The sequence below is a fragment of the Sparus aurata genome, chromosome 12 (assembly GCF_900880675.1).
Source record: "Sparus aurata chromosome 12, fSpaAur1.1, whole genome shotgun sequence".
Lineage (NCBI taxonomy): Eukaryota > Metazoa > Chordata > Actinopteri > Spariformes > Sparidae > Sparus > Sparus aurata.
The window spans coordinates 17,171,880-17,197,120 of NC_044198.1; the positions used below are offsets into that span (position 1 = coordinate 17,171,880).

Consider the following 25,241-nt stretch of genomic DNA (forward strand, 5'->3'; position numbering starts at 1 on the left):
GAGGCTTGCGGAACATTTATTTGAATTTGAGAACGGGCAATGGACTATAGAAAATATATATTTTCTGCTTTATAAAACATGAAAACACACAGTTGGCCTATAGATCCTCCACGCATCACCTGTTAGAATATACACAATAGAGCTTCAGAATACAACAAAAGACATCCACATGTTTATAACCGCGTCATCAAACAGAAAAGCAGCTTAACAAGTACACAATAAAGGTAGTCTGGATGTTTTTAATACATGGTTAACTGTACACAGAAAGGAAAAAAAAAACGAACACCATAATTAGACATTTTTGAAATTATATCCCTTTTCATTAAGAAATGACGTTAATACCAGAATCATTTTTCCATAATGATGCATCATTTATACCATTTATATTAGATCACACAAAGAAATAAAAAATTAATTAAAAAGTTATTAGCATTGGACTGAGTCCAACGCCCCACTGGGTCCACAGTCAGGGCTCAGTGGGGCGTTAGTGAACTGGGAGGTACCAAATAAGACAAGTTTTTGATCATAATACTTAAAACATAAAAATACTACATTAATTATTACACAGGTAGAAGTACAGAGGCTTAGCAGTCTTGAATAGCTCAGGTACAGAACATACACAAAAATCTACCACTTCTTATTTGTTTCTTCATAACAAGATGCAACATCAAATTTCAAATCACACATTCACAATCTTTGAACATTTTCAGTATGAAAACAGAAAACAGAAAAGAGGGACAATTTTCCTGCAACACTGATGACAGGAAAACAAAAATATTTTTTTTTTATATAAGTATATATATATGAAACATATATATTTTAAATTAACAGTCAAATATATGAGCATATATACATAGTTTTACAAGGTAGCAAAGGCAGAAAAGCTATTTGCAACATCCCCCTAAATCCTATCATATCAGATAATGGTAATAAATTATCCATGACATTCTCATTTGAAAAAAGAAAAAAACATTAAAACTACAAGTTAAAAGTCTGTCAAAATATTAGAGAACCCATCTTTGTTTCAAAAGTGAAATAAGATATTGCACCTTTTTTGTTTTAAACCAGAGTACAATAAAATGACAATGAAAAACAGCATACAATGCACAACAGGAATTAAATTAGAACTATTGCCACTGGCTGACATTAATCCTCATTTTTAAGCCTTGTAACAAAAATACATTTCCTGTAACAAAACATCACAGTTTCATTTCACTGAATTATGTAAAAGGAAAACATTTTAACACACTCTTTTTAAACATCTTATGACATTATGACAAATGGTATTCAAGACTGCTAAGCACAATAACCATGGTTTCATTTCAACATAACTAGAAAAAATAGATCATATTGCCGTTTGAAATGTTACAACTTTTGGGTTCATTTTGGCGGTACAATCTGAGTCAAAGACAGGAAAAAAATATAGAAAAAAAAAACGCAAACAGCTCTCTCAAGTCCAAAAAGGGATCCCAGATACCGTCTATCCAAAATAACAGTGTACACAAGCATTTAGTAACAAATAAATGTTCCTGATTTTTAGAAATATTACTTTATCATATAAGTCATTCTACAGCTAGTGTTTCTCACTAAGAAAAAAAGTCTTCAAGGCGTTGCAAATCTAAAACCCCCTCTGTTTAAAAAAGGGTTGTTTTCATCCTCGCAGTGATTCAAGTCTTTCACCTGGGCGTCCTCTCTAATGATCCTGTGGAAGAAAACCAGCATGTTAATCAGTTCTGCTATAAATTACACACATCACAGCTGATGCCAGTGTAGTTTAACATTAAAAGACAGTTGACTGCTGCAGCTTGGTCAATATTCTTATATACACAGAATATAACTATATAAACAAGTATTTTTTACAAATATGGTCATCAAAACACTGAAAGTGATGCTAACATCATGGACGGCAGGATATTTTACAGTTTAAGCAAATTTAATTGCAAATGTAATAATTATAACCTGTTAACATATAATATCGGCTCGGCTCTATTTTCTACTCATAAAAACACTTTTGTTCCTGCAGCCATCTCTCGGACGAATACGTTATAGCAACATTTGCATAGATGTGTTTATTAAAAAGGTTTTTCCTATTGTTAGCGATTGTAGATAAGAAAGATGCCTTGTCTTCTACTGCAAACCGAATCTACTTACACGTATAAGTGAAGTAACTTGAACCTGACTGATGGTAGCAAGCTCCATGAGGGAGTTACAAAAATACAAAATCAAAAGAGATCACGGCTGAAAATAGTCCCAACAGATGCACCATTTAGGGCTCCAACTAACCATTACTTTCGGGAACCAGTAATCTTCTGATTCTTTTGTTGTTTTCTCAGCAAAAAAGGTCAGAAAAATAGCCAAAAAATAAAAAATAAAAATCTATCTCCCAGAGCTGAAAGTCACGGTCTTATTTGCCTAAACAATCAAAAACCCACAGATTATCAATTTCCTGTAATATGAGACAAAGAAAAGCAACAAATCCTCAAATCTTAGACAATTGAACCAGTACATGTTTGGCATGTTTGCTAGGAAAAAGACTAAAAATGAAGTTCAGTAACTGCACATTAATTTGAGCTCCACGCCTGGTTAACATTTGCCAATACAGTTTCAAGCTATTACAGGAGGTAACTGAGCATGTTTTCTAATAAAACTGTTGGTTTTGACATGTTGAGACAGATCTATGTCTTCAGTTCAGACATTGACAAATACATTGTTGTTTTTATAAGATTTGTTGACAATAAGAAAAATATAACAGCAGCCTCATCATGATAGATAGTGCACTGTAAAATACTGTTGATGGAGATGTTTCTCACCTGAAAGCCCGGGGCTTGTGTCTGCTGTGCGCCCTGGTTTAAGTAGGCCATCGGCTGTCTGTAGAAGTCAACCCAGGCGTTGTAGTCAGGATTGGAGGTCTGCTGAGATGCAGGACCAGCTGTCTGGCCTGAAGGCACAAATAAAAACAACAGTTAGGGAGAAAATTAAGTCACGTCAAATTTGCAGGTTTTAGCTCAGACTCCATGTTTAATCAGTGTTGTGATGTGGTGACAAGTACTCACCCCAAGCTTTGTTGTATTCAGGAGCAGTGCTCTGAGCTTGGTTTTGCTGACCTGTAAAACAAACAGAACAACTTGAAACAGCTTCTTTCAGAAGATTTTTTTCTAAAAAGTTTCAACTTTGTTTCTATGGAATACAAATAAAATATAGCTTTTCCAATTTTAATGATCAGGGCTTTAGAATTAAGTTACAAGCAAGATTTATGCTCATAATTTTTCCTATGCATGTTTTCATCCGGCTAAGAAAAGGAGAACTAAATCTATAGAGTGGGCGTTGACTTGTTTTTTTCAAACAAAATATCCTTTTCTCTCTGAGTGACACTTGCCAACTTTTTTATAATACTGCTCCCAGTCCATCTGGCCCGTCTGGGATCCATTGTGACCTGAAACCAGACACAGATAACACCACCAGCGTTACCGAGCATGGGTTTCCCCTTTTCCCCTCCCTCTTTTCACCTTCTGCTCTCATCTGCAATTCTGTTTCCTAATGATTTCCATCGACAGCATATTTAAAATGTGTCGGTACAGGAAAGAGGTGGTTAGCCACAGGGAACATAACCATCTCCTTCCAGCCCGTTGCGGACTTTGAAAACACAACCAGGTGAGTTTTATCACTGATTCAGGGTCAAATCTATGGCAGACAAAAAGAATTCCGAGGTGAAACCTTTATATATTCTTTTGTTCTCTCATCCAGTCAGGCACTTACCATGTTCATCTAGCTGGGGAAGGATTAGATTGATTTCTTTGTGTTTAATAGTTTTTGGTTTACTTACTGTGCTCCTGTTGGCCTTGAGGCTGCCATATTTGAAAAGTTGTTCCCCATCCTCCAGGCATGAACGTTTGAGGCCCACTTATACAAATTAAACAGAAAATTGAATGTGAGTATTCAACCTGACAATCAATTTCTTACTTTGACGCAGACATTTGACCTGTAATGGATGAAACTGACAAAATGTGTCATGTTGAGGTGAGAAATTGAACCTTACTGTTGAGGAGGAGTGGTTGGTCCTTGGTTGTAGGGATTCATACCGAAGCTGCTGTTGCTTCCCATTCCTGGGCCCTGGAGCAGAGAAAAGGGAAGAGGAGGCGAGTGAGAGACCACACTTGTGTTTAAAGGGAGCCAACAGGCAAGGTCAGAGGGCAGGGCTGGCCGCTGATGCACTCCATTAAGTCCATTTGATGGATTCTTCATGTTTAACCTCTGGTGACATCCTGCCGGCCACCAGCACCACAGCAGCCCAACTCACCCCAGCAGCTCTCTGCATTGACATGTGCGCTCATGAATACCAGGCCAGACAATAGGCCAGAGCCAGACCACCTACCCCAATTCTCTCATCGATCAGCTGGCGAGCCTTTTCCAACTGCTGAGGGGTGCCACGGATGGAGAAGATGCGCACGTTGGGGTCGGTGTTGGGCGGTGGGTTTCTCTGGAGCTCCACGTGGGCACGAGACTGCTCTTTGATGTTCTTGATGGTTTCTCCACCTGGAAACGCATCAAGGAAAAGGACATTTTTAACTAAGGTGGCAACAAACAATGTATTTTTTTATTAATGGGCTGACTTTCTTGACTAAAGGTTTGGTCCACAAAATGTTAGAACTAGTCACTGAAGATGAACAGCATCTGAAAACCTCTTCTCAAACCGTTCTGGTGTCAGATTTTCTAACTTTTCTAAACCAGCCACCGGAAAATCATTGAAGTGAGAAAGTAAGAAGGGTTTCCTCTCTCAAGCTCTCTTGTTTTAATTCCACACACACACAATTTCTTCTCTCAACACATATGTAAAGACAAGGTAACACTAATGCAGTTAAGGTAAGACCATCTGAAAATGAGTGCCGCTATGCCCATCATTAAATTATATTGCGTCTGCTTCCTCTGACAGCCAGCTTTTCACTCCATCTTTAACTATGCCCTTTCAGAACAATTAAAGCTTTTGATTTCCACCGTGGTCAGACAACATGACATATGAACTAGTTCTTTTCTACCACAACCTGACCCAAACACCTGTGCCTGAAAGCAGCAGAAAATGAGGCAAACATGGATGCCTCACATCAGCCAAACTCCATCATTCGATGTAATTCAACCCAAATGTAATATGTTATACTGTTACTGCATAGTAGTTCTACCCCTAACTGAACCAAGTCTGTAACCATACAACCGACTTATATCCCATCTCTTCCCAGCAGAATCACATCGATTTACTTCTCTAAAGTGACGCCATAATGCTACCTTATGATGACAAAGTGGGCACAATCATTTAGTTTTCCATCAGAACACATTGGCCTACCTTCAAGCTGTTCAGTATTTGTAATCGTGTTGTCCTTGCTGACCCACAATATGAGCAGGCAGCTATGTTTCTTTTTAAAAACATTGTTCATTTACCTCCAACTCTCTCAACTGTATTCTTTCCTTTGCCTTCCTAGTTTTAATTTGCTGCAATTCAGCACACAAACAACTTGGACCACTTGTTTCTTGTGTGACTCATGCGTTTGTGTGAGAAAACTGGTTCGGATACCGGTCGGACTCGCCTGGAATTCCTCCTGGTGAAGGATCTGGTCATGTGTGACCCGCTGTCGCTGATTAGTCAAGATTCCTTATAACAAGACAGAAAGTTGCGTAGTGTGAACAGTACAGCGATCTGACGACTTTGAAAGTCATGTAGTGTGACTGAGGCATTATGAAGACTCTGGCATGTGTCTCACCACTTATCTACCATTCTGTGGTAACATCCATGCAAATCAGGAAACAAAAGGAGACATCTCCTGCACACCTCCCCCTCCTCGGCATCAGATGCCAGCTTCCCGACGTGTGGGGAGAGCAATTACACCAGCAGGGAGAAAATGAAACATAGCTGGCAAGAGAAAAGGGCCAAAATTGAAGCGTATCCTCCTACTGGGATATCGTTTGTCTCTTTTACCCTTTTCATTCTTGACTCTGTGTTGTCTTCTGTGATGAGAGGAGGGAGTGAACGGGGGGCATATAGCTGCCATCGCCTCCCCCCTCCACAATGCCCATCTGACCGAAAAAGGCTGAGGGTGCTTCCCGGGGGGACACCAGGGCTGTCCCAACATCAATTACACATTTGTTCACTTGTGGCTGACACTCTGATGACCCTGGCTGACCTCTGAATGAAAACGCTCATCAAAAACCTCTCCCCTCCCGTAGCCTATTCCATGCTGCCAACAGACTGCACATGGGCCATTAACCCATTGTCAACCAAATGAAACTTCTGCCTTAATGAAGCCATTATGAGCTCTTCTAGTCAGACAGCAGAGAGCAATGAAGACCCTGACTATTCATTTCATGGACTGGGCTGTAGTGAGGACAGATAATACGGGCCTTATTAATGAGACTGGTTTAGTGAGCTGGAGAAAAGGAGGGGATACAAAAGTGCAACTGGTGACAGCATTCAAGGCAAAGCCAAGGGACTGGTTAGCTGCTGGTGGGGAGAAAACTCTCAGGCCTCGAGGGGAAAATTACATCGACAGAATGTATAATAAGGAAATTCCTAATGCAACAACAGCTTTGCATAAAACTAGGTTGAATAGAACCAAAGAAATCAATATGTTGAAAAGAGCATTTTATAAAATAAGTGAAATTCCCTTTAGTACCCTCTGCCGGTAGACTAACCCAATTCGCTTTCTTCAACTAGACGTAGTGTTTTTGTTTATTTGTCGAGCTGATTAGTCGATTCATGTATGACCGAACATTAATCACCCATTCATCCATTAATCATACTCGTTTATCTTTACAGAGGGTCAGAAGAGCTGATCCCTGCAAAAGTAGTCACTAATCACTCACAGAGAAGACACGTACATTAAGTATTTTGGGACTTTCGACAGAAAACAAAGACATTTTACGATGCCACATTGGGATAGATGAATTGCAAACGTTCAGAAGTTTCCAACATTTTAGATGAATGAGTTTCCTTGGGAGGTCACCTCCAAGCCTTTAGAAGTGTTAGCTGAGTGAGCTAAGCATTATAATAGTGTTAGTTGCTAATCTAAATCTTACAGAATTAATCATACCTCACACCAACCGATCTAAGAACAAGGATTAGTGTTATAGTGATTAGTTGTTATATGGAAAACTGACCTCCTGGTCATACAGGAGGTTGCAGCCATAATTCACATAAGCCATCATGTGGGCAAAGAAGAACGTGTACACAAAAAAATGAAAAAGAATCACTATGCTGTTGTCCTGGTTTGTGTTATATATAGCCAAGGCTATCCAAGTATACTAACAAAACTTTAAAGGGAAATGGCTAAAGTTATGCAGCACTTTTATCAAATAGGCTTTACAATTTGCCTTTCACTCATTCAAACATCGAGAGCTACCATGCAAGGTGCAGGCCTGACCATCAGGAAAAGTTTGGTGTCAAGTCTCGTCACCTACTATATCTGCTGAGCTACATCTGAAAGTATATATTATGAATTGGCAGGAAAATGTATGCAAAGTCCCATAAAATTAAATTTTATCTCTGGAAAACAGATCACAGAGTCTTTTTTACTTTTAGATTACCATTTATATTAAATTTGGCAACTTTGTAAAACAATATAGTCATGGTTCCAGTTAAGAGTTATAAATATTGAAGTAAAACTGGGCCCTACATTGAAGAAAACATGAAATCAAGTTACAGATATGTCGAACTGAAATGTGACAAACCAGGTTTAGCTGAAGTTAGGGTTAGGTTAGAGTCCACCTCAACAATAGTCTTGAAGCAGTAGCTGGACTAAGAAATCTCTACTTAGCAGGGTTTTCCTGAGCTTTCAAACAATCTTTAAAGTGTGAAAACGACATGCTACTGAAAGTTCTGGAATACCTTGTAAATGGACATTTGAGTTTAGCGTTTTAGATCAAAATTCACGAGTAAAGCTGCAGAATGCTTGTTATGACTCCTGCTCTAAATTCACAGCTGTAATAAAGTCTGAGCAGGTTAGTGGGTGGCTTGATTCATCAAGCTTTGTGTGTGTGTGTGTGAGTGTGTGTGTAGGGGTCAAAACAGAGGGGCAATGGGCTGCATATGGCATCGTAAAGATATTAATCACCGCACCCTTTAAGGGACGGCTGACAGCACCCAGACCCACCGCCATCACCACCATATTGGCCCACTTCATATGCTAATGCACAGAGAGGGGGACGCAACGCCCAGGTTTATTTGTTTCCCTCGCCCCACTACATGCACAAAAGCCACTTGACATTTCTATTGCCATGTTTTTATCTTAGGTAAAGAGGCCCCCTCTGACCCCGCCCACCACGGTACGCACGCACACACACACACACCAAGGCAGCATGCACACACACGCTACACACACACACACACACACACACACACTCACGGCTCCTTCCAATGCAATGGTCAATGACTTTTAAATAGCTGGCAATAGAGTGGGCATGAATAGCCAATAAGCTAATTCCTCCTATTCATTCCCTCGCTGCACTCTATTGGGCTGAAAGACCCTCATTAGATGCCAGGCAGCCTTCCACATGATTGAGGGCTGTTATTATGCACCTTTAACAATTAATGTCACATTACACGCATTATCCCCGTCATTAAGCCCTTAGTGAAGCCAATGAATGCCACTTGTGCTGTATACATGAGGCCTGGAGGGAGAATAGGAGGGTGGTCACTCGCCCCCACCTCTTCTCATCAGTTTCACGCAGAGGCTGAACACCAAATGGCTTTCAGTTATTAAAAGGGAAAAGGCAATCTGGTGCGTTGGATATATTCTTACTAAGACTGATCAAATTGATGAACTCTGTTTTATTTCTCTGACAACCTCACAGCGGGAAACCAATTAAACCAGGCACACTCACACTTCCCAACTCTTTTTTAAAAACAGTTGTTTTTAAGACAGTAAAAAAAAAAAAAAAAAAAAAAAAAAGAGTCAACAATACATCATCATCATAGTGGTTCTCACAGCAACAACAGGCGTTTAAATCGACCTTTAAAAGCCTAATGAAAACATGTTTCTTACCTTTGCCAATCACTAGTCCACACTTGTCAGCAGGCACTGCATATGTGACCTCTTGCAGTCCTCCAGGTCCTCCCATGTTGCAGTCTCCTCGGCCTCGACGTCCCATTATACCTCCAAAGCCATCTCGCTCCTACACGAAGGGAACCAGGAGAAAGAAAAGACAGTGTTAGAGAGAATTTTGACATGAACAGTTTACCTGACAGGTCAAAGAAAAACGAAAATGACAGTTTACGGAGGCTCCATAGACTGCCATTTTATCGTCATTTGTTTCCATTTTTGAAACCCTGTAATCGACAAGTTGACAGTTTTATTTCAGCAAATAGTAATTTTTATGTTGTATTGCAATATTGTCTTAAGTGTTAACATACATGCTTCATGGTAGTACTAATCACTGCTATGTTTCCCAAAACATAAAAACACATTGGTTGGATGTAAACAGGACAGACAAAGCTGAAGCACACACCTGAGCAGTTTGAACCAGTTCATTGATGAGGTGGACCGCATGGTGGCAGTGGTCGGGCTGGCCCATCACCTGAGCAACTCTGTCAGGACTGACTCCATCATCTGGAAAACAAAAACAAAGCAAAAGGTCTTCAATTGCTCAAATGTTGGATACCATGCTTTAAATGAAAGTATATCAGTAAAAGGAGCAAAAGACTTTATAACTTTCAGGTTTGGATTTCACAGCTCAAGTGAGCAGTGATTAAGTAGGAAAAAATGCTGAACTTTTGGATGATCCAACTGGAATGAATATCACTCACTAACCCTAAATTCTGATGATTGAGAAGCTCTGCCTGGAGCTCAGTCGCTTAACATTTTCTGTCAGCCATCAAATACTCAGTTTCCTACCTTAGTACACATTAAACTTGTTTCTTTTCCAAACACAAAGATGCAATAGCTGTCTTCTTTTTGCCATCACATGTTAATATGCCAAGTTTAACAAGGTGATGACCGAATGTCTGTTTCAGAATAAACTAATCCTGAAAATGCACTAAAAGACTCAAATATCTATTCAACTGACTCTAGGGAAAGGTACGTTTGAAATGTATCCGAAAGATTCAAATTTATACTTCATGCTTCAGTCCTGTGTGTAATTTAAAGTGTTTAACATACATAAGTTGTATCCATACTTATAAACTAATTGATTTACAACAAGGTAACTTTCATTTCACCTCATCACATTACTGAATCAAAGTCCAAAGACAGGCAGTCAGCATGTTTATGTCAATTAAATCACTTATTTCCTGTTTACTGAGGGTTTGTGGTGGACACTTCCTTGTTTGATGTATGTTACTAAAAATAAGAAGACTACTGAGTCTTTCTTCAGCTTCCTGAATTTCATCTTGGCTATCAACAATCCCCACTGGTACAGGAAACTTGTTGGAGATGGCAAGAACTGTGATTGACTGCTTGTCTACAGTGTAGTTACATTTTTGAGGAGTGGTTTTGTATGTAGTTACTATAGCTACGTTAACCCCTTAATGTTAAGTTATAAAACCAGCTTTAGAAAGAACACATTCTAAACTACTTTATGACAACATCAGGTCATTTTTTATCTTTCTACCTTGTTTGAACTGGATCCTGACTCCTGCATCATTCTGGATCTTCTTGATCATCTCTCCGTTCCTGCCAATGATGATGCCAACAGCAAATCTTGGTACACCCACCTGGATGGTTAGGACACGGAAGAATTCAGAGATTCAAAAAGATTCTCTCACGTGACTCAATAAAATCACAATATCTTAGCATATCCAAAATAAGTAGGAAAGCCCTTACATCCAGACTGCTTCCCCCCATTTTGGATCCAAAGTCCGCTCTGCCAACCCTGAACTCTCCTTGGTCCTTGTCTCGGATGAGCTTCACCACAAGTTCACGGGCTTGCTGCAAAAAAAACAAACAAAAAAAAAAACAAACACAACATCGTTATCAAAAACCAAACTTTTAACAAAGAACACCGCATGGGAATCATAACAAAAGTCTAGCTGAAACTCTCTCAATAGGAACAAAGAGGTTTTCGAATGTTTGAGTGGAAGACTGAAGGCATAAAATGTGTAAAATCGAGTGTAAACTGAAAGATAGCAGCACACACTGAGCTCTTTTGAGACCGACCTGCACTTTGTGGGGATCCCCAGTGATTCTCAGGGGCTTGTCTGCTCCAGTGGGCATGGGGTCATCCTGAATCATTATCATCTGCACCCCTGTTCTCTCCTGCAGGGGTAAAATCAGACAGGAGCAAAAACACACATCAAACAGTTTCCTGGGGCCCAAAGGACTATTCACGGTGAAAAGGTGGACATTTTGTCACATCTCTACAGAACAGCTTTTATATTTCTATGTGATCTTGGCCACTTACAGCAGCGGGTTCATATCTATGGAGGATGTGAAATGATATCTAAAGTAATCTGAAATATTTATAGAATAAAATATGTCATGACAATTGGAATATAATTTGAGCGGATTGAAGTTTTTAACACATAACACCACTTTCGAGGCCATTGGTACACCAAATGGATCTGTGCTGAAAGGAAAGTGAAAATAATTTAAGTTTTAGTTGGTGAAATAACACTCAAGTACTATGACATCTTCCATGTCTCCTGTTTGCACCTCTACTATAAACTATGGTATAAACTATGGTACGCTCTAATCAGCTATTTTAAATGTGTTATTTAAAGAGCAGCCACAGTTGTGACAGCGCACCAGTATTTGTCTATTAGCTCTAGGATGCTGTTCAGCTTGGACACATTCGCTAGGTTAGGAGAAAACTAATCTCGCATAGCCAGAACAATCTCTGGGGGAGGTCTGGCCGCACCCAATATTATTCTGCTATGATCACATTTGTCTTGGGCAGTGCAAAGCCCAGTGTTGGGGTGAACTTGTTTTTCACATGGGAGAGTGAGCCCTGGCATTAAATGGCTAAATCTCCACAAAAGAAAAGGTAAAAGCTGCCAGCTTGTTTGGGTTCTAGTTAGTTACCTGGTTAGAGTTAGGGGAAATGCTCACTCTGAGGTTTCCCATAGGAGGGTGTTAAGGTTAGATTAAGATCTAGTTTGTCAAGATTAGTGATATAGTGCTTCAAATTTAGTATGTACCCGTTATTTAACTGTCTCAGATTCTTATTCAATCCACATTTTAGATACATATATATCGATTTTGACAGATAACCAATATTAAGCGTATATTTCTATTCTTGGTCCTGCAAACGTCAACACAGAAATGAGATCTAATCCACTGTAGTAAAGATAAACAAACCAGGATTATAAAATTTAACTTTTAATTTACCGTTTAAACCTGATCCTTAGCAAACACAGCAGAGTTGCGTTTAGTGGCATGTACACTATCTAGTCTATACAATGATGAGTAGTGTAAAGTGAAACAGCTCGGAAAAGTGTGGCTGTAATAGGTACAATTTTACTGTCACTGCTATATGTTCAGTGCAGTCCCAAGTACCAGACCTGCAGCTGTTTGATGGTCTCTCCTCCTTTGCCGATGACCAGGCCAACTTTGTTGGCAGGGATGAGGATCTGTTGGATGGAGCTGTTGCCGTCCATGTCGCTGTGGAAGCCTGGGCCGTACCGACACTGCTCAATAATCTCACTCAGCAGCCTCTTGGCCTGTCTGCGGGGGCGGAGTGACGACCAAGAAACACATTAGTCACCACAGTTACAGACTCAAGAGAAAAACGTTTCTCTTTGTCGGATGTGAAAGAGGTGTTCAGGTGATTCAGTGACTGATTAAGAGGAGATGTGAAAAGGGATTGGAGTTCGTGCCCTGTGTCGGAACAATGGGGCACACTTTCCAAATGCTCTGTGCAGTTTCACTGTCTGTCAAAGTTGAGAGGCGACACTTACTCGATGTTCTCTGGGCTCCCAGTCAGTGTGCAGGGCCTGTCCAACATGCCTCCACTGTCTGTAACGAAACAACCACAACCATTAAAGATACTACACATTTTCACATACATGAGTTAACAGTGTATCATGTTTTGTTTTTTATACAAACTTAAAAATATACGAGTGATGTTAGTATCAAAGGGAAAAATATATAAACATTTATGTGAAAGGCTTCAACTATAATGAAACAAACTAAACCAAAAGAACACTTCTGCTTTGATGAAAACTCTTCTTCTGGCCTATCATTATGCAAAGTTCTCATTTAAATGTTAATCTGTAGTGTCAGAACAAAAGTAAGTATTGCTTCATATTTTCACCAAATTTCAGGTTTCCACATCTCACTTTTGTAAATTGTATACTTCAGTATGACTGGCTGTGAAGTGTCTAAAACTTGCTTAAACTTAGATTAACAAGGTGATTGGAATAATGTGAAAACAGCGATCCAGCGACTCTGCACATGCATAAGTCTGCATAGTGATGGTCAAAGCATACAAGTGGAAGAACTACAATCAAAACGTGTTTTTCACTTGATGGGGGATTCATTTTAGATGGTAAATTAAGGTTTTAGAGAGCTGACAGAGTCCCCCAAAACAAAGAACGTGACTGTCATTCTTTCAAAACCAAATACAACATTTATCAGAAACAAAAAAAAAAAATCAATCATGACGCTTTGACCTTCAGACACCAGATGTATCTGAGGAAGGCGTCAAGACCAGAACTTTGAAAAGTCAGTGCGGGAAAGCAGTGACAAGGTTTCAAACTGTAAACATTAACATATTGTTGTGATTTGGTGACTGGGGATTTGATAATTAATATGGTTTACATAGAAAAAAAAATATTTTATCCATTTCTTTTTCTTTCAAAAAGACACTTATTGTTGTAACATTTTCAACACATTTTATTCAGGATATATTCAGATGCAGCACTCGACTATAAGGATCACCCTGAGAAAATAAAATCCTAGGTCGGGCAAGTGCATCTAGTGACTTGCTTGCCCGATCAGCCAAATAGTAATAAAAAAATAAACATTTTTTTCTTAGAGCCAACAACAGAAGACGCTAAGGGCTGAGCATGATCATTTCCTTCTCATCTCTGTTGAAAGTTGCAAATGTGTAGTGTACTGTACATCTTTTTACGAAATGTCATATATAACATTTGACAGAGGAAAGAGTAAAAAGTCTGAGTAATTGTGATAACTTTCCATTTCCAAACATTTCCAACACTACTGCAGACAGAGAAAAAATGTAATCTTTAACAAAAAAAAAAAAAAAATCATTAAAACATTTGTGTGAAGAGGCAACAGATGTCTGTAAAATCACACTTTCAAACAGGGCTGAGATAATGTGTTTGGTCAAAACTAACCTGAAGCAATCTGGATCTTACAACCCGATTCCAGTTGAATTCTTGAGATCTGCTCTCCTCCTTTTCCAATGACTACAAAAGAGGGGGTGACAAGTCCAGCTTTAAGCGTTTTTGAATTTAGACAGAGGCCCCAAGCAGCGACCCAAAACTGAGTAAAAAGTCAATACTGATGATTACATGTCAAACACCGACACTGACTATAATGAACTGAAGGGCTACTTACTGAATCCCACCATCTTATCAGGCACTTTGAAGTCTTCTGTCGCAAGAGCCCTGAATGAGATTAGGACATGATCAATAACAACTTCAATGAAAGAAACGTATAAAAGAAAAAGAACTGAAAGAGGGCTGCAACTAGTGACTATAATCATTACTTCATTATAATATTCAGATGAACTATATTGAAAATTTTTCCCCACACAACCCGGTTTATTCAGATTGCTTCTTCTGTCTGACTAACATTCAAAACATTCAGTTTACAATCACAATAGACAACAAAAAACCCCAGCAAACGTTCACATTTGTCAGATCATCACCATTTTTGCCGATTAATTTTCTGTTGATCGATGAATCAATAAATCAGCTCATGTTTCAGCTCTTGAAATCATGCGTTATACAAGAGAAAATGATCTAGTAACAATGCTGATTTAAACATTCATAATTTTTGTAATTTTTCAAAGAGTTGTTGCCCTTTTTGGTTTTCTATCATCACAAAATGAATTCCTTTTTTGTTTAGGACCTTTAGTTGGACAAGGCAAATGATTTGAAATGTCAACAGTGAAACTATAACCTACATTTTAAGAAAATTTTCTCTGCGATCTTATGGACCTGACAATTAGGTGATGGATTACGAAGATAGTCAGCAAATGAAAATAATTTCTAGCGTTATCTAAAAAAAATCATGTTGCCAAATTCACCAACAGTTAAAACGCACAGTAATTATATCAGGTAATTACTTTAGTTGCATGGAGAAAGAATATCTCCTTCTTGTCTTTAAAAATTAGGCAAAATAGGGCTGTAATAGAGCAACAGAAATGCATTTATGCTTGGCTCACCTTTGATGTACCATTGCGCCAAGGTGGTTCCCTACTGAGAGAAGGGAGAGGACATAAAACCAATTGACATGAGAAATAATCAAAGATCATGATTAAAGATAAATCTCTACTTAAGTGAAAGCTGACGAAGCAGCAAAATGAAAAAGAGTGAGTCAGGGCTGGAGGGGACATGAACAGATGGATGTGGTTCTGCCAATCGTTCGTGTTGGTGTCTGACCCACAGCGGGGGACTTTCACCAGCATGGTAATCAGGTCTGTGAGTGTTTGAGTGAGTGTTTCAATCAGAGCCGTTCAGAAAGAGGGAGGCAGCAGCCGGGTCAGTGGCTGCTGGTCATGAATTGAATTTTGACAGGTAGCACCGAGCAAGGGTCCTGCAGGGTCAGTGGAGGATGTGCTGCCATGGACGTGAACACCTGAGTTGATATCTAGCAGCTTCAATCAATTTTATGGTTGTTTGCGCCGATTTCACTTCTTCTGGAAATGCACTGGGGTTAACGCTTGAGAATGGAACAGCTATGAATATAAAACAGGAGGTGAATTCATACAAGGACACGACTGCAAGATGAGATGCGGACGCCTTGAGTCCATTTGTATACTTGTACATTCAATGATTAAATGCAGACCGCTAACGGTAGTGCTGCACAGATACCACTTCTGCCATTTCCTCCACACAGTGGGACAACCTTGACAGAGAAAAACTGAGGACAAATTGTTGCAAACAATAACAGCGCGTCAAACAATCCTAAACCAGAATTGAATACAATTTATCTATTGAAGCATTCAGAGTTGAACTATCATACAAACAGCTGTGACAAGATAAGGGGAGGACGGGATAAATGACTTGTGTTTCCACTTCATGGCTATGAAACGGATCAAATCTTTGTTATGTGTGAAAGGCACAGCGAGATAGAGTGACACCTTTGTCACTACACTGCAGTGTCAGAAACTTGATACACAATACAAATATGAAAAAACACAAAACCATGGCTCAGTGGTGTCCTGTGGCTAGTTTTGCAATAACTACACACAATCTTAAAAGTTTGAATAAGTGGCACACTAGTGGAGAAATAGGGCGGTTGTTACCAACAAAGAAATTTGACAGGGAATAATGGGTAAACTTTTAGAAGACATATTTCCTGTCTGGTCTGGTTTATTATCCCTCCCCCAAGGCCATGTTAAGCTTCAAATGGTGTTTTCTATAGCTGTTGACCACTAGTAGAACAGCAGTTCCCCAAACACAAACTAGAGACTTGACAGGCCAACCAGGTATATTTAGCGAACCATTTCAGCGTCTTTGATTTGTATTGTTTTATCCATCAGAGTGAAGGATGCCATCTGCAATCAATCAACTAATGGGCAATCTCCCCTTGCTCTACACCTCCCATCTTCTGACCATCGCAGCTCTGCAAAGAAACACACGCAGATGTCGTATTACATCACTTCTCCTGACCTCACATTTGTTTCCAAAAAAGCTTGTAAGTGCACCTGGCTACTGTGGATTCCAAGCGTTTTAATAGCCTACATCATTAAGAGACAAGCCTCCTCCACACTTCGCTCAACAACAGCTGTGAAAAATGAATTCTAGAAAAAAAGAGCTTGGGCAAACCCAACTAACCCACTCTCTTTCTAAACCTTATTATTGTAATATTAACATGGTTTATAATATGTGCATTTCACAGATTTATTGACTATATTCTGTACCTAAAGCCACTATGATCTTGTAAAACAAGATCTACACATAAGATAACTGATTGCAAAAGCATCATCATCCGGCAAAGCCCTCTGGTGGGCAATCACATACTTAAAATTCTAAATTCCTGCCAAGTTGCCATGACTTTAGGTTAAAAACATCTTTTGGGCATAAACACATTTTCATTTGCTGGAAGTTTGGTTCCAGATTCACTGCTAACATGTACGATTCTTTTATGATTAAAATAGTTCTCTGGTTATGGCCAGTGATCGTTTCCCTGCTTGGAGAAACAACCTCTTAGTGTGGCTGAGAGCATCGGGTTGAGTTGCAGAAACAATTTCGAAAATGGTGTATTTCTTCTTTTAGTGGCATAAAAACTTTTGAAAGCCAACTGCTCCGAGCAACCACTGCTGCAGCTTTTGTCTTGATTAAAAATTACATCTATATAATATGCTGCGGATGGGTAGGAGCAAAATAACAACCTTTCTCTACCTTAAAAGGCAACTCGTTAAGACTGCGTAATAAAGTGAAACCAAATAGCTATTCAAACTTTAAAGGTCCCATATTATACTGTTTTTCATCAATTTCACACAGCTGTCAGAGGTCCAACAACTCTGTATTCGATATGTATTGCCCCAAACACATCTGTGGTCCTAAGCTCTGCTGAGCTCTGTTCACAGCAGTCTGTTTCTGTGCCTGCACCTTTAAATGCTAATGAGCTCCGTCTGTCAACGCCTACTTGGGGAGCCTTGCCTGCTACTTCACTCTCAGGGAGAGGAAGCCCCTTATGCTAACGGTAGCATGCGCTAATGTTTACGGTGGATGTAACACTGTGGCTCACGGAGATTTTTTCTTTCAACCGAACCAGTTTGACCCAGAAGGAGAGGCTTCTGAAGAAGTACAGACTCTGTGGCGGCAGCAGGACGTTTCAGAATGGTTAGTGTGGCTGAATAATGTTAGTTTGTTTGTATGCGTTGTTACAGTTTCTACCATGTAGCTAACGGCTAACAACTAGCAAAAGCTGTGTTTGTCTCCAACACAGTCTCCAAACTCTTGGACACTGTTCGCATCATCTCTGTCTCCAGTCTGCACATGTTTCCAGACTTTTTACTGTGACAACGAAGCTCCCTCGTAATATTATTAACATTAAACTCGCTTCAAACGCCATTGCATAGCGGATCGAAGTGGAGCTAACTAGTTAGCCTATTTCCAGCTGACTTCACCGTACTCGTCGGCAACTGTAAATACTATCAAACCGCGGTAACACTTATCAGTGGCTCGGGTGCAGTTGCTGGGTCCGGTATGGTTTTACCAGGATCAGTGTCGAGGCAAAGCCAGCTTTGTACTGACCCTCGTTACTGAAGCAGTCCGATGTGAAGTGGTTAACACACACATACAAGCTAACACGAACCGCAGCTGGCACGTTGTCCTTAAAAATTAAACACAACCACGGCCTCTTCTGTTGGCTGGGACAGAATATAGGCACTTATTCTGATTATTACAACCAACAACAGAGCAATTGCGTGTCTAGCTCTGAGCAACAATTTTGCAAAACACTGCTGTCTCACCGCTGGACACACCGAACTTCACCTCAGGGATGAACGCCCCCCTCTCTGATATCTCCTATCATCGCGCAGAGGAGGTCGGCCTATGATAATGACTCCTTTCGTTAAGTAACGAAAGGAGCAGAATCTGAACAGCCTGTAGGAGCGCCGTTTTACCAGTGGGTGGGCTGCAAAGAACATGCAGGAATTACATGTTTTCCTCATTCTGGGAGTTGGCAGGCTCAGGGAGGACCAGCTTATATATGTAGAGAGCAGAGAAAACGTGTTTTTTATGATATGGGACCTTTAAAAGATGGTTGAAGCAAAACTTGACATAAAAGCAGACAAACACACAGCCTGATCAGGCAGAAGACGGCCACTTAGAGCATCTCCTTTCTTCAGCAGGGGGATAAACACACTTATGTTGTTATGTAGCAGGATTTCTATGAAGGTCTGCAGACCCATGGTATTGTCAGTATATGTTTATAACTGAAGGCTTACCTCCGTTGTCTAGTGAACGTTTTTGGCCTCCAAAGCCATAGAGAGAGGGGTCTAAGACCGGAGAGGAACTGTTCATGTTGGGCATCTGGTCTCCTCCCATCTTGGCTGCCATCTGGAGACACAACAGTGAGACAGATGGAATACTAGGTGAGAAGTTGGTTTGTGATGATATTTTCTTTGAACATACATTTCCTTCCCAAGACAACCTTTCAGGATAAATGTGAAGCATTTTCTTTTCTTCGTGTTTTCTTAAAAGCATCACGTTTGCTGTGAAGTTGGGCTGTGACAAAGCATCTTTTGCGGTGATTGTTATCTTTCTGTCAGCAGCTGAAACCTGCACTTTGTACAACATCACAGCAGCAGAAACTACTGATGGTGGTGCCTTCCTTGAAACATTCGTCGTGTGCCAGCTTTCACCGACTAACCTTTGTATGCTTTCACTGACAAATGACACAGATCCTCACAGAGCGTCTCAACAGACTGGATTTACAGGCATGACAGATACCTAAAGCCGTTACAAAAACACACATTTCAAGCTCCATATTCAAGCCACAGGTGTTGGCTGCTGATTCTGTTTGTAGAAACTGTAGGAGTTAGGTTGATGTGCAAAGTAGATACATAAGGGGGGGGGAAAAAAGGGCTGATCCAAAGCACGCATTTAGCATCAGAATTGTGCCAAAGACCATTTTAAACGCCCCATTGAAAGGTTCAAAATGTAAAAATGGGTGGATTTAGGCGTGGAACCAAAGAGGTGATGTTTCTTATTTATGGTCATTTGGAAGCTGTAGTGTTAGTATCATATTCAACTGCATCACACTGATGTTTTTCTGTTTTTTTTTTTTTTTAAAAGTTCTTTGAATATTTTTCGCATACTAGTCTGACAGGAACTGGGCTTGGTACAATACCTATTTTAACACGTTCCTGTGTACTTTTAACTAACTTTACTGTACGAGAAATCTACCTATGACAAATTAAAATAGTGTATAAATATTTTCGATATCAGAAGATTAAACACATTTGTTTTAAGAATGAAGTGTAGAAAACAATGATTGGTTGAGAGTCTAGATGGACAACCTTTTGTGCGCCACCTCACACAACTTCTACGCATGTCACAGAATCACCATTGACAATTAAATGCTAACAATTGTTACCTTTCCCACTGAAGACAAAAGCCAGATGTTGGTCGGTGTTATTAGTTTTAAGTTAAGAGGTTCGTCAGTGTTTACTTTTGTGGATCAAAATCAATACGTTACTGGCCCAAGGAACGTTCTCTGTACATTTCTGGCCACCCAAGACGCACACTTCTCTACATTTTTCTCCTGTAGTGATGGAAGCGCTCCAATGCAAGCATACAACTCCAAGAAGAGTGCACCGATTTGCATTACAGCTTAACTTAAAACCAATCTATGTCAACGACGACCTAAGGTAGATGCTCATGTTCTGCAGTGATGGACATTTAAATCTTCAGTTACGCTGCATGAGAGCGCCAACAGCATTTTCCACTCCTTGCTAAGTCGCCACCTCTCCCTTCCATACAAAAGTATAGCATTTCAGAAAATTACACTAAATTGACATCTGTGCCTGACTGGAATTTTTTTTTCCGATATGAAAATATAGTGACGGCAATTAGAGTCTTCCATCACCTTCAGGGATGATTATCTACTTCAGAGCCCACCAGTGGAAGTGAGAGGGGAGCGATGGAAATGAGGAGGCAGAAAAGGAAGCAGGTGTGTGTGTGTGTGAGATGTTTTCCACAACAACGCTGTAGCTACATACGTCAAAGTGGCTGCAAAGCATTTCAGATGAATACTCAGGAAAATGCTTAAACTTTGTGTTATTATGTTTTGGCAGATACCTGTGAGGCATCTCTCCAAACACTTGCTTGTTTTATCAGCTGTGTCCATAGACGGTATGAGTGTAGGTTGGTATGGTTTGGACAGTATTTTTTTTTTTAAATATTCAACTTACAAGCCAAAGAAGCCAAGTGTTGATCAAACTGCTGCTGAAACATAAATATTACATTTACACTAATGTATTGCTTGTTTAGTGAGAAGTACAGTAGGTTACTTCTTCAGCATGAGACCAAGATTATCATGAATATCTATCATGTAATTGGTGTGTTGCCAAACGTAGCTCAGTGTAAAGGAGCACTGACTGCTGAAAAGCACTTTGTCCATACTAAACCCGATATATCTAAATAATTTTCTTTCCGTTTCTGCCTGCTGTCCTCACAAAGCATTTTTTCCCCTTTTCTAAACTAACAATCCCCACAGTGGATAAATCTTAAAAATGCCCTTTTTTTGTTTTAGTATGAAGAAAGCAGAGCTGTTGCAAAACAATGACAAAAGTCTGTTTATTTTTGTTGTTGCCAATTTTAAAAATGGGGGAAGAGATTTAGTCATTATTCTATTAAGGTAAGATAAAGGCTTTTAAATGAAATATCAGCAGTGGCCTGAAATGAACATTTCCGACTTTTGACTAAAATTAGTTTTCTAGTAGTACATTCCGAAAAGCATTGTATGTCTGCTTTTGCTGGTGTGCCTTCAAGACAGGAGTCAGCATAACTATATCTTAACGAGACTACACAAGAGACTTTATCTTGCCTGCAATTCGGAGGAAATATGTATATTTATCTAAATGTTGGGGAAAATTGGCATATGGGATACTGTAAGTTGTATTCGTCCCTTTTTTCGTCATTCGGTTTTGTGTAGAAAGGTGCAATGAATTATGGTTCTTTTGGGTCACTGACACTTCATCTTTTGTTTTGAATCACAGACTATACTGACTATAATTAAGTCTTGCCACCTCAAAAAGATCAAATCACCAAAAAGTTCTATGAAAGCACAAAATGTGTCAGATGCTAATTTACCTGAGCATAGCATATAGTTAAAAGGTGCATGCGTGTGCAAATAATCATATTTGGTACAGAAGCACCCTGCAGCTGTTGTATCAGATTGAGAGTTAGAATGCAGTCTGGTGTATTTTGTGCCAAACTGTCGGGTACAAACTGTCCATCCTATAGTTGAAACCTTTTAATGTCCACTGAGGCCTCTGGGTAAACACCACTGTGGACTGGACTGGCCTCCAAAAACAACTTACTTTCTATTGGCAATCTTTTCTGAGCGAATATTTATTTTAAAAGAACCTTTAATATTCACTGCAGTCAGTGAGTTTTGCTACTTTAGGCCTTAAAATGTGTATTCAAATGTGTGATTTGTCTAAAGGCAACTGAAATCATGTGACATGTGGTCACGTGGTAACTGAAGTATGTATAGTTTATATTTAGGGTCCAAGAACATCTCGTCCAGTGGGTGCTGTGGCACAAGTGTTTCAGTGATCTACAGTACTCATAACTTCCACTCAATGAGGTTTTTATATTTTACAAGAACGGGTGTCTTTATAAATTTCCAGAGGGTAAATCTTGATGGTTATTTTTATGATCAAGATGGGAACATTTAATGACACAGACACATGCAATTTGTAAAAAAAAAGAAAAAAAGATCAGAAGTGGCAGGCACAAAGAGGATGAATACAATGATTAGCAAATGGGAGGCCTACTGCAGAGGTCAACACCTGGTGATTAAGTCTAATGAGTTAATGGACCTTTTGACAATTATGTGTTTTGTCTTTGTTTGGACTGATAAAAAAAGAAAAAGAAAAAGAAAAAAAAAGACCGGTTAACATGCAATGTTTTCCAAGTAATTTCAGCTTGTGCAGCTTCAAAATTTAAATGTCAGTCACTTTCACTGGTTGCTCTTTGCATACAGAGAAGCAGGTGACTGTAATAACTGCTGCCTCTGTGGGAACTAAAACCACACACACCAAGTGTAAACAGGCATTAGAACAAGGCCTCCACTTCCCATCTCTCAGACTTATGCCACATCGATGTCATATGACAACACACAAAACAACGGGATTACTTCCCTTTTCTATAAAGTATGGGCACTCGCATGCCAACACCCAAAACCACAATTAAACATCAACAGCTTTTTATAAGGGTTAATACGTTATTCATTCAGATGTTTATCTTTGATTATGAACGTTAGTGTTGGACGCAAGAGTGAAGCTGATGCCCACGATCAAATCCCTTTTGTCCTACTTATTGTTACTGCTCAGGGAGCAATGTCAAACGTTCCTCCTGCTGTGGAAGGTGTGAGCGAACATATCACAAATTGGAGGGAGGGAGGGTGTTTATGGCGGGCTTTAAAAGCATCATGATGGACATTTATGGACTGCGACAAGCACTTGATGTGTCATGTTTTTGTATCTGGGTGTACTTAAAATTTGACTAAATTACACTATGTTTTAAAATGTATTGATACTGTGCAAGGCATGTGTGTTTATTCTTTATTAAGACACAAATACAGATTAAAACGTGCAGATACACACTGTTTGTTCATACCTAGGATTTAATCTACACAGGGGAAAGCTCAACTGGTAGCTGTGTGACTAAAGTCCAATTTACACACTATTTACTACACTCACTCATATACTAATCTTCTACTACAGCCCACATACACCTCTACTTTTGACCAATTTAATGGTAACCTATTTCAGTGACTATCTATGTTGTGACCACTGTTTGAGACTAGAGGAGCAATGAAATGCAGGTGGTATTTTCAATTTAATTTTTTTCCAGGTATTTTCCAGGCAGCAATGGAAAAATCCAAGTGTGCTCAACAGGAGGAGTGAAGGGGGGCTTATTTGAACAGATGACGTTACATTACATGGCCTTACTCCAGCGCTGCCTGTTAGGACACATACTGCCACACATGCTAGCGAGCTAGCAAGCTAGCACCAGCTCGGCTAGCTTACCCAGATGTATTTTTCATGTGAAAAGGACGCTTTGCGTGTCCTGTACAAGCTTCCTGTTAAGCTAAAGAGGGAAAACGGGAATTAAAACGTCAGTACAGCATGTGATTAGTGCTTGAGCTCTCAGTGAGTCTGTTTAACTGGGGCAACAGCAAGTTACTCTTTAGCTAACTTGGGACTTCAAAACTAGCATGCTAACTTTCTGACAGCGTGTCAGGCAGTCCGGTTGTTCAGGCTTCACGTCCAGGCTGAATGTTAGCTTTAGTCACGTTGTGGGTCGAGCTGGAGGGTATCAAACTTGTGATAGTAAGTTAGCAAGCTAAGCTAACTGCAACTTCTGTGACTTGACAACAGGTTGCAGTGTGTCGGCTTAACTTACCAAAGTTGCACAAACTTCGACATTTAAAGGAGGCCTTCGTGTTTTTCACGAGACACGACCTGCCGTGTGGTTTGGACAGTTTTGACACTGTTCGATAACGCGTCTCCTGTCCCGTGTAAACTCTAATCTGTCTTCTCAGCTATGCTGTCTCGGCTATTTAACGTTAGCTTGCTAGCTTGCTGGGTGCATGAGGAGTGTTTGTAGTAGGGGGTCCGGGGTGCCCCGACCAAAGTCCTGCCCTGCTCCACATGCAGTCACGCTGCTTGTGGTCCGAAAGCACTACAGTTGTGTTCGCTGGAGAGCGTTTTACCTGTCGGACCCGGCGTATCGTGTCTGCGAAGTCATCTTTCGTTCCGGGCTGAGCCACCGAGGCCTGTCCCTGAACCAGCTCCGCCATCATCATCATCCGCCTCGGCAGCTGAGAGCCACACTTAAAAAAAAAAAAGGAAAAAAGACCAGCACACGTGCCAAGCCAAAGCTACGCGAGTCGCAAGATCTCGCGAGATGATGGAACACCACATTCAGGGAAGAAGGCACCATTAACACCATGGACATGTTACTAGAACAACACAGGTAGACATGTAACACATAACAAAAAATTATAGTAAAGCCCGTTTATAAATTAAACTCAGTCAATACAATTGTTGAGAATGCCTGTCAGAGTTTCCAGAAGATGATATCTTATAATGTTTAGTGTATTTCTCAGGCATATACTCTATTTATTCATGTCGTTTTGGAGAAGAAATTCAAACAACATTTACAGTATTAATGAGGTAAGGATACAAACTCAGATTAGAAAAAAAATCAGGAAAATAAGGTCCCCAAAACACTGTTTGAAACTAGAAAGGTGGCAGGGTCTGCCAAATATAACCAAAGCAAAACATTATAAAATTGTGTTGTCTTGTCCTTTAATGTCAGTTTGTTTATTCCGTTTGTTAAGTCATGAAAACAAAGAGAGATTGTTTATTTAGTTCGTTTAGGCATA

At 39.8% G+C, this 25,241-nt stretch overlaps 1 protein-coding gene across 5 annotated transcripts; it reads right to left on the minus strand.

The window, feature by feature from the left end:
- fubp3 (far upstream element (FUSE) binding protein 3) lies at positions 1-24,718 on the minus strand. 5 transcript variants are annotated; one of them, XM_030435929.1, is made up of 19 exons: positions 24,567-24,718; positions 19,066-19,177; positions 15,331-15,361; positions 14,499-14,548; positions 14,276-14,347; positions 12,875-12,932; positions 12,479-12,641; positions 11,136-11,234; positions 10,803-10,907; positions 10,591-10,693; positions 9,490-9,590; positions 9,027-9,156; positions 4,373-4,533; positions 4,037-4,110; positions 3,824-3,903; positions 3,377-3,433; positions 3,054-3,104; positions 2,811-2,938; positions 1-1,702 (listed from the first exon to the last, which is right to left on the minus strand). In XM_030435929.1, exons 1-19 carry the CDS (start codon positions 24,660-24,662, stop codon positions 1,694-1,696), a joined length of 1,680 nt encoding a protein of 559 aa, XP_030291789.1. In that variant the 5' UTR covers positions 24,663-24,718; the 3' UTR covers positions 1-1,693. The 5 variants fall into 5 exon arrangements, with proteins under 5 accessions (XP_030291789.1, XP_030291788.1, XP_030291787.1 ...); XM_030435928.1 differs by having other exon boundaries at positions 3,824-3,900; positions 15,331-15,364; XM_030435927.1 differs by having other exon boundaries at positions 15,331-15,364.
- Between the last annotated feature and the right edge of the window lie 523 nt (positions 24,719-25,241).